General features: G+C 37.7%; 1 protein-coding gene across 1 annotated transcript in view; it reads right to left on the minus strand.

Annotated features, from left to right (window-relative positions):
* The window catches only part of LOC107108629 (hippocampus abundant transcript-like protein 1), a 56,347-nt gene that overhangs the window by 12,001 nt on the left and 33,724 nt on the right, over nucleotides 1–10,622 (minus strand). Inside the window, exon 6 of the mRNA XM_015409099.1 lies at nucleotides 4,770–4,988. Coding sequence (XP_015264585.1) covers nucleotides 4,770–4,988 — 219 coding nt within the window. The remainder of the gene's footprint in view (nucleotides 1–4,769; nucleotides 4,989–10,622) is intronic.

A 10,622-nucleotide genomic window follows, 5' to 3' on the forward strand; every position in this document is an offset into this window, starting at 1 on the left:
CTCTCCCGTGCTCTGAAGCCCTGACTGCTACGTCACATTGGCTGTCATACAGAGCCCACCATTTTCTCCAGGGGAACTGATCTCTGCCATCTGGAAAGCAGTTGTAATTCTGAGTGATCTCCAGCCCTCACCTGGAGATTGGACCGATTTTACCTCAGAACAGCAAAGTGTTTAGAATGTTAGAGGCAAAAGCCAATCAAGTTGTATATGCAAACGGCCTCTGTGTTCTGATCGGGGGGGGGGGAAGAGGAACATCAAAATGTTTAGAATGTTGGAGGCAGGACTAAGGCAAAGCAGCCACTGAATAGGGAGACCCTCTGATAGACAGATCAGAAAGCGAACTGATTTTGGAGCGTGTGGAATGTTCTAGAGAAGTGCCACTACCATTCGGCTTTTATTTATAAGGGAGATATGAAAAATAAGCAAAACTAAAAAGTCTTCTAACCCATTAATATATTTAACTATTAGATCTTCCTTGACATAAATTAAAAGGTTCAAAGCAAGTACATGTTACATTTGTTAAACACCTTCACCAAGATGAAACCACTTTAAAAATTCCAAACACACTCAGAGGCCGGGCCTGTGGCACAGTGACACGCTTGGCACCGGGAATCACTCCTGGCTACAGCCACCTCTTCGTTCTTTTTAGGGGAGTATTCAGGGGATCCCAAACTCCATTGGACCTCCTGGAGGGAGGTCTGGTGCAGGGGACTTGATTCAGGGCCCCCGCTTGTGGCAGCAAGCAGGTGAAAGCGCTGGATCGTCCCAGAAACAAGGAATGAAGCAGAGCAGTTATGGCAGCCATAACTGCACCAGCTGTGAACGCCCCAAATTAAGAGAGTTATTTTGAGCCTCATCCATAACACAGATGAAGATATGCACCATAAGTACCTGTAAGAGCAACACTGAAGAAACTGACAATTTTTTGGTTAAGCCCCTTTAAAGTGGAAAAAAGACAAGGAAAGAGGGGTGGAATCCTCCTTCCTTCCTCCACGGAGCGGCTGAGACAATTACAAAAAGAAAGCTAAGCTAACACGTCCTGGGGCAAAGAGGGACAGTTGTTTGAGCTTCTATAAAAAGGATTACAAAGCTTTCTTTGAAAAAAGAAAGAAACAAAGAGAGATATTTAGAGTGGAATTAGTTACTTTGTGGTGACTTTTTATAACGTCATGCTTCACTGCTGAGAACGGAAGAGCCTGTTATGTCTAGAGTCTGCTGATGAGCTGCAAAGCCCTTGACTCATGTTGAAGGATTCTTGATTGCTAATATCTCCATGAGAGCAACTAGCTGGTAAATGCGGTCAGCTCTGAAGAGACTATTGACAAAAAAATTGCAGAAACTTGGGGTTTGGGTGGGCTGATCTGGGTCTTCTGCTATTCCATTAAAATGGGTGATCAGGTTACACAGAAAAAATGCCAGGTGATGGATGTTTAGATAGCCTTGCAGAGACTAACCTGTTGCAGTTGTCCTGGGAGGAGCTTCAGTTTATAATTGCTGATACAGTCAATCTGGCAGTTAAAAAGGCTTTGGAACCAATATTAGACACCCAGCACCAAACTGTGCAATATACAGAACACTACAATCAAGCTGTCCCAGCATATAGAGAAAAGGAATTTGAGCACCAAATTGTACAAGATGCAGAACAGCACTACAATCAACTTGATCTAAACTATAGAGAAAAGGAATCTCAGCACCAAACTGTGCAAGATGTAAAACAACAATCAAGCTGACCTAATCTACAGTGAGAATAACAGATCTATTAAAAGACTGTCAAACTCTGAAATGTTCAAAGCTATAAAGTGAAAAATATTCCAGAGAGAAGATAAAACAGAATTTATGGAGCCCTTTACTACATTAAAAATTGAATACAGATGGTGAGTCTTAAAAGAAGTCTACCTACAAGAGAAAGAGACATAGAACCAAGACTCTATTGAAAAGAAGGAACCACAAAAAGAAGAAAATAATTAAGCTTTATAAATAAAACTGGTCTAGGGAACCTTTGTTTATGTGTAACTGACTAAGTTGGGCTGGGGAATATCTAACTCCTTTTTTCATACATGTGTTCATAGAATTGCAAATGATAAAATCAGTTTAGGAAATTCTTATACATGTGTAACTGATTAACACTGGTTATAATTGAGTTTCTTTTCTTTATACATTTACAAAAATACAGCCCATATTAAAATGTTTAAGGGAAGATTAATTTTGAATCGCTTAGAAAGTCTTATAATAGGTGATATTATAAATTGTAAGAAAACAAATTGTATAAAAATATTGGTTTAGAGAACACTTATGAACGTTTATTTGAATAAGATTGGCTAGAGAAGTATATTTAAAAATTGTAACTAATAGCTAAGGCCTATTACAGAGGATTGCATAAATTGTAAATTTAAAAAGATATTAAGGATTGGTTTAAGGATCACTTGAGCATATGTAAAGGGGGAAGATTGTTTAGGAAATACATGTATGTTTAAAAAAATTGTATTAAAGGGAAGATTATTCTAAAAAGTGTAAAAAAGGTTGATATAGAGAATTTAGATTGAAACATGAGGTAAACTAGAGAATTTATTTGGAGACATCAAAACAATCAGAATAAACAGAATAAGAAAAGAATTTGACTATGTATCTGGGGAACTGTATAAATTTAATTAATATTTAGATTTATTTATAGAAGATAATGGTAGAATACTTAGACAATGTTTAAATAGAAGAAACATGGTATGTGAATCTATAGGGTTGCAAAAATTATAGTTCTATGTATTTATGAAAATTTAAGATATACTTAAATCTTGATTTATAGAAAATGGTAATAAAATGTTTTGACAGCGCTTAAACATAAAAAATAGGTAGTGTTTAATATTGGCTTGTAAAGTTATTAGTTGGCTATAAGGTTGAAAGACTGGTATTTAGATATATATGTATGAGGTAGTTTAAGAGATATAATGATGTTATTATTACTCTCATGTGTTTGTTTGTTTATTTGTTTAAAATAATAAAAATTTGAAGAAAACAAAAATAACAAAAAACTGTACTAAAGAACAGATACAACAATTACTAGAAAGATCTGGTATTGAAGTCCAAAAGAAAGTAAAATATCTGGGAATAACACTTACTAACAGGTGCAGTTCATTGTTAAAAATAATTACATGAAGCTCTTGGACACAATTAAAAAAGATTTGGAAAAGTGGAAACATATACAGCTATCCTTTATGGGAAGAATAGCTACTGTTAAGGTGAACGTTTTATTTAGACTTTATTTCAAACAATATTTCAAACAAGTGGAAAAACTGATACAACAATTTATTTGGCAAGACTAAAGACCCAGAATATAAATGAAAGTATTACAGGACAGAAAAGAGGAGGATTTACAGTACCTGATTGGCATCTTTATTATAAAGCAGCCGGCATGACGTGGATGAAAGAATGGATTACGCTGGAAAATTCGAGACTTTTAAAACTAGAAGGTTATGATTTGAAACTAGGTTGGCACGCTTTTGTATGGTATGAGAAAAGTAATATTCATAAATACTTCAAACAGCATATGATAAGAGCAGCATTACTGTAGACTTGGGAAGAGGCCAAGAAACTGTTTTATACAAAAATACCAAAATGGGTCTTTCCATTAGAAGCTTTTATTAATCCCATTTTATTTACCAAAGACCAACTATGGAGATATGAAGATCTCCTGGATAAGAAAAATAACGTAAACTCGCAAGACACTCTCCAAAGATAGGGTATCTGCCTGAATTGGTGGGTAAGGGTGCAACTGGGCACAAAACTTGGGACATAACATAGAACTAGATCAATGGGCTAAGGTGTGGAAAACTAATATTAAATATACAAAAGCTATTTCCTATAAAGAAATTATATAATATGTTTTATAAATGGCACATAACACCAGAAAATCTAGCAAAAATGTATCCTAACATGTCAAATATATGTTGGAAATGTAAGCAAAATGTTGGTTCTTTTTATAATATGTGGTGGTCTTGTAAGATAACAAAAAATACTGGATTTGGATACATGAGTTATTACAAAAAATGTTAGAAACAAACTATATCATTTGTACCAGAATTGTTTTTATTGAATATCATTCCAGAATGCTTTAAAAAACCAGATGTTTATATGAATATACATGTTATAACCACGGCTAGGATTTTATATGCAAAGTATTGGAAGAAAGAAGAAGTCCCATCAAAAGAAGAAATTATTTACAAATTATTTGAAGTGGTGGAAATGGACAAATTAACTTTACAACTTCAGGACAAGAAAGAGGATTAATTTTTTTTTGAGAAAAACTGGTTAAGACTATGTAAATGGGTCGAGAAGTATCTGCAAAGAACTACAACAACTGCTAATTTACCCTTTTCAGAAAACTGGTACAGGTGCAGAAAGGTATGATTCCTATATGTAAAATGTAAACTGATATAATGAGTATATGCTCCATGTTTGTTATATGCTAGTCTTTCCTCTGTGTAGTTTTTGTTTTGTTTTTCTTTTCTTTTTGTCTTTTTGGAAAATTAATAAAACTCTTTTTTTAAAAGTGCTAGACTAAGACCTAGAAGACCAAAGTTCTAACTGCAACTCAGCTTGAACCTCATTCACCTCTCAGCCTAACCTATACCACAGGGTTGCTACAAGGGAAAAAAACAGAAAGGGAGAACAATGTATGCTGTTCTGAGTTCCTTGGATCGATAAATACATATGCATAGCCTATGAAGAACAAAAAGTATTTTCTTTAATGATAATAAACATAAACAGTAACTTACTGCAAAAGGGTCTGCTTGTTCCCATGATATAAGTGCTCCCCATGAAAGTGGTCTCATTTTTTCAGGCAGGGATTCTGGTACAGCCAGCAGGATGAAGCAGATATCTATAATAGCCACTATTGTAGCCACTAGCACAACCAGACTATCTCCATATATAGCAGACAGGTGTGCTCCTATGGCAGGACTTGTGACCAAACTTGCTGCAAATGTGGCAGAAACCTAAACATAAAATCAAAAGCATTTGAATCATGTGGCACTGCAAGGAAAAAGAATTGAAAAATGCACTTTAAACATTAAATAAACAATGTCAATGATTTATCAATTTTATGACCTACACATGCATTTATGACACTATATAAGACCAGCTAAATACGCAGGAATGGCCAAACTAGTATATAAACAATTTATCAGTAGAACAAAGAAAAGATTGGTCTCAGAGAGGAAACCTCTACCCTGTTAATCTGCCAGAGAATTTAGAACAAGAGAAAAGTAATAGTGAAGCCATGTATTACTGTCTAAATCTTGGGAATTATACAGAAAAGCCCTTCCCAAGTCAGCTAATTTAATTTCTTAGATTTAAATACCATATTTGTATAGTATTTAACAATTTTTAAAAGTATGTTAACCTTTCATTAACCTTTCAAAGCAGAACAGAAAGGAAAATTAAAAATTATTCAGATTTTTCAAAATGTTCAGCTTAAGATGCTGTCATATACACTCATGAGCTCCTTCTTTGGCCTCTTCATGAAGGGTATCACAAGTACCTTCTGATACCAGAAAAAAAATAAGACCTCTTACAATTCTATGTGCAAGAGCACCATAAACATATACTGCAGCAGTGAAGGTTCAAACAGTAAAGGTTCAAACTTTGTGCTTTTTGCTTAGAGCTTATTTTTTCCCTCTTTTCTATGTGCCACAAACTTTCTTGTGGGTTTTGCACAAGCCAGTAGGTTGTACAGGATCTTGTGTTTTAACCCAAACTTGGAAACCGCTATTCTCCTGCTTATCTAATACAAACAGCAGTTGCTCAGCAGCTCAATGGACAACACCATGACCTGTAGAAGCAGCTGGGTTATTCCTGCCACTGACCTGTGCACTGTTTGATGGAGATGGGCTTCACCATTTTATACTGCATGTGCTTCTTTCTCTCCTACACTGCTGCCATAAGGGCAACTCGAAATATTAATGCTTTGCTAGCCCTTTAACACAAAAGGAAGACCAGAAGTCACACGCCAGAGTCCAGTTGTCTTTTACATAGCAAATGGAACAAAAGCCTTAAAACCCCAATACACACACACATACCACTTCCCTGTAGCTGCATTTTGAAAACAGAAAGCCTCAGTAACAAACAACTCCGCTTCATGTGTGTTTTGGGAATCAATGATAGGAAAAAGAACTGGAATTAATCAATGGCAAAAGAAGCCTTGTTCACTAAATGCAAAAAGTGAATTTGTTCACTGAAGAATATATTTAGCAGCCACGGGAATATCATGTACACATGGGCTGAAAGTTTGTTACATAATATTGCAGAAAGTTTAAAATGAACTCCAGTATCTTGTTTAGAGAGAAGACTCAAATTACACCATTAGTCAATTACAATGGCTGGCAGCAGCACTCGAAAGCCTTGTGAAAAGACGTTTGTAAATGCAAATGCTAGGAATGAACCTGGAGCCTTATCTGCGCAAACTAGGCATTCTCATACTGAAGTCTTATCTATGCAACCTAGGCATTCTCATACTGAGCTGTGATCCCTCACATTAAAATATATGTAACAATTTGGCCCCAGTGTACCCCTGGTCACTCGTCTTTAACCTTTCCAGACCTAGGACTCACCTTTAACTCCCAAGTAGCAGCAGGGAGTCACTGAGATGCAAGCACACAATTGGTAACAGGGTCACATGACAGGAAGAGAAACACATCATAGAATCACAGAACCACTGAGTTGGAAGGAGCCAAACAAACCATCTAGTCCAACCCCCTGCTCAATACAGGATCAACCTAGAGCATCCCTGACAAGTGTTTGTCCAGCTACTACTTGAAGACTGTCAGTGAGAGGGAGCTCACCACCTTCCTAGGCAGCTGATTCCATTCTCTGAACCTGCCAGTTAAATCCTATTCACCACTCAGTAACCTTATTTTGCTGTCCTGCTACTCAGAGTGGGTGCAAAAAATAAGCATCAGACACAGCACCCTTGCTGTATGCATATGAGCCTCAACAGGTCCTTTGAAAAAGCATCAAAAACGGCAGTTCTACAGCCGGTGAAGCACCAAAACTCAGGGGTTGGGCTGCAGTCTTTAGGAAATGCTTTCTCCTATAGGAGCCCACTATGCTTTCTGTGTTTTTCCCGTCCCAGCTCCTGCTTTTTTGTGAATTTCCTTTCAGAAAACTTAAGTAGCAATTGATACTGTGGCTCCAGATCTTCAATTTATTGTGGATTATCTTGCGTGCAGGATACAAGCACCTGGGATGTATCCAAGCATTTTTCTCATTTATTCTGCCATTTCAAATTTAACATTTTATTTTGAATTATCCATAAAACTTTATGAGCAAAACAAATGCACTGCATCATCCTTAACCATCTGTAACTCAACTTATTGCTTGGTGGTTTTCACTATTTCTTTCTCTCAAGGACAAATCATTCTGTTGCAGAGTTGTCTTTTATTCTTTGAACAGTGTTAAGCAGAATTCAAAGCTCTTATAATTATTTATTTGATCTTATATTTGATCTTTCTTTTCAATTCTTTGGGAAGATTTGCCATTATTAATTACTTAATATTTCAATCAGCTATAAAGCTACATCAGGAAAAACTATCAAAATGAGCAACAGTTTGTAACAAATTGTTTTATGTAACATTATGCAATATTATGTAGTTTGCAAAATACTTGGTTTTATATGTATGGTTTTATATATTTTTATAGTAATCCTCTTTTAAGGTATTGTTTTATGCCAATAAAGGCTAACTGACTGACTGCTTAATATTTCCCAAAATTTGTTCTCTCATCGATTCATCATTCCCAGACTGGATTATTGCAGTACAGCATCTCTTGCTTTTATGTACTGTTTTAGTATTTTTAATTTCTGTTGATGCAAGTTTGGTATTTGTTTTCAGGTTTGAAGTAAGCTATTTTGAATTAAATTGATCAGAAGAAAGAGGATACAAATATTATAAATACCCAAGGGGGCCAAACTAGATCAACATTGGAGATATGTGACTGCATGTCCCACATTTTTTTAATTTGGACCTAACTGGATCGGGGCAGTTGTACTGAGGAGAAAGGGGGAAATTTGAACCCTTTCCCCAATGATGAAAACTGGTTTCTGTTTGCTCTAGAAGTGAAAGCATGCAGGAAACGGTGTGCTCTCTCTACCACAGAAGCCAGAACTGCCAGAGGGACTGATTAAGATCAGGAAAGAATATGCAAAGGAACAACGGTTTAACATCTATGAGTTATACAGTTTAAATCTAAATAGGCAAACCTGAAAGAAACAGAAAACATGCTGAAAGAGTACAACAGCTTATACAGACTATGGCAATAGAAACGTGTATTTGCAAATCTCTAGCAGAGGCTCATCAGAGTCTTAATGAGAAAGGCAGACTATAAATGAAGAAAATATAAATATACTACTGTGCCCTCTCCCCTTCCTCTATTACTTGTGGGGAGAGGGGTGTAAAGAAGAGGCATGCATTTAACCTCTGCCCTCAACTGTATGGTAAAACCAGAGGCTTTGATCCTGAGAACTATAAACTGGAATTCATTCAGGAAACAGTTCCCCCCCTCCTCCTTTTTCCCACTGCAGTCCTCTGCACTGGCCTACCCTGATCCCCCAAAGCCATTTCTGAGAGGCAGAGAACAGGAAAAACATGGCACTGCAGAGGAATTGGTGGAAATCACTGTGCTTCTTGCATAGTTTCTTGAGTAAACTGGACAAGAGAATGTGATATGTCTGCCCATTCTTCTTTTCTACTGCAACGTGCACACACAAGCTAGAACTCATGCCACTCCTTAGGGTTCCATGACCTCCCCAGTGGCTTTTTGAAGTGGAGAGGGGGGTGCAATCAGAATTAGTAAAGACCTAGATTTGCTGTTCTCTGGATCCAAGCCAAAACATTTAGACATTTAATAAAGGGGAGGGAGATAGCAGCAATGCCTGAGCAAGCAGACATAGGGTGGCTTTTACACATCTGCTTTAACAATACATATCTTTTAATAAAAACTGCAGAAAAATATCTCTTGGATGGAGAAGAAGTTATGTGCAACAGAGGCACTGGGAGACTGAAAATTCTCCAAAAGGGTTGAAAAACTGACTGAGTCCATAGGTCAAATGTATATTAACTGCAGAGAAGGGCTAAAAACTACAGTGTGAAATTGTCTAATAAGTCTTACTCGTAGACCACTACCTCTGAAGCCTTATGTTCTACTGATACATTTTAGCATGCTGTTTTTCAAACACCTGAATGGTCCTATATAGGAGTTACCCTGGTGCTTACGAACTAATAAAGAAACCAGGGAAACAGCTGTACAGAACTTCAACACATCAAAAGAACATTACTGTGTCTCAGTGACTGTATCTGTTTCATAAAGAGCCATTGTTTGGTAGAGCCACACTGTCTGTCGAGGGACAGACTTCTGACAGTTATTGCAACATTCTACTTCTAGGAGCAGCATCTGGCTGGAAGGTTTCTCTCTGCTTTTCTGCAAGGGTTACGGAGCCAGGGCAGGGAAACACACTGTATTTACGCTCTGCAAGGGTTACGGAGCCAGGGCAGGGCAAATGCAAGACTACGTTTTTTCCAGGTATGCCACTAAAGGAGGGGGGGGGGATTTCCTTACATTCATATACAAGCTACAGTTATGTCAAATACTACATTTTTGTGTATAATTTATTTTTTTTGGGGGGGGGGTAAATCTTACATTCAGGGTTGTCACCTTTTGAGTAAATAGGATATGTAAGCCTACCAGGAACATCGTTTGTATCAAATAACACCTGTTTGTTCTTCTCCAGAATGCTCAAGCTATGAGAACCAAACCTAGGTTTTCATTTCTGCAAGTCAATCCCTACAAGTTTTTCATCATAAAAAGAAAGTCAGAACATGAGAATATAAGAGAACATAAGAGACGCCAATGTTGGATCAGGCCAATGGCCCATCTAGTCCAACACTGTCACACAGTGGTCAAAAATACCAGGTGCCATCAGGAGGTCCATCAGTGGGGCCAGGACACTAGAAGCACCAAGCACCAAGAATACAGTGCATCACCTGCCCCAGCCTGTGAGTTCCTATCTATACCTTGTGGCTAATAGCCACTGATGGACCTCTGCTCCATATGTTTATCCAGTTCCCTCTTGAAGCTGTCCATGCTCGTAGCTACCACTGCCTCCTGTGGTAGTGAATTCCATGTGTTAATCACTCTTTGGGTGAAAAAGTACTTCCTTTTATCTGTTCTAACCCAACTGCTTAGCAATTTCATTGAGTGCCCATGAGTTCTTGTATTGTAAGAAAGGGAGAAAAGTACTTCTTTCTCGACCTGCTCTATCCCATGCATAATCTTATAAACCTTGATCATTTCACTCCTCAGCCGTCGTTTCTCCAAGATAAAGAGAAGAAGAAGAGATTGGATTTATACCCCGCCCTTCACTTGGAGTCTTAGAGTGGCTTACAAACTCCTTTCCCTTCCCCTCCCCACAACAGACACCCTGTAAGGTGGGTGGGGCTGAGAGAACTCTGACACAAACTGCTCTTTTTCAAGGACAGCTGTGCCAGACCTTGTGACTGACCCAAGGTCACATCAGCAGGTGCGAGTGGAGGAGTGGGGAATCAAACCCGGTTCTCCCAGATTAGAGTCCGCGCACT

Source organism: Gekko japonicus, unplaced genomic scaffold (genome assembly GCF_001447785.1).
Source record: "Gekko japonicus isolate JY-2015 unplaced genomic scaffold, Gekko_japonicus_V1.1 scaffold71, whole genome shotgun sequence".
In the NCBI taxonomy this organism is placed as follows: Eukaryota; Metazoa; Chordata; class Lepidosauria; order Squamata; family Gekkonidae; genus Gekko; species Gekko japonicus.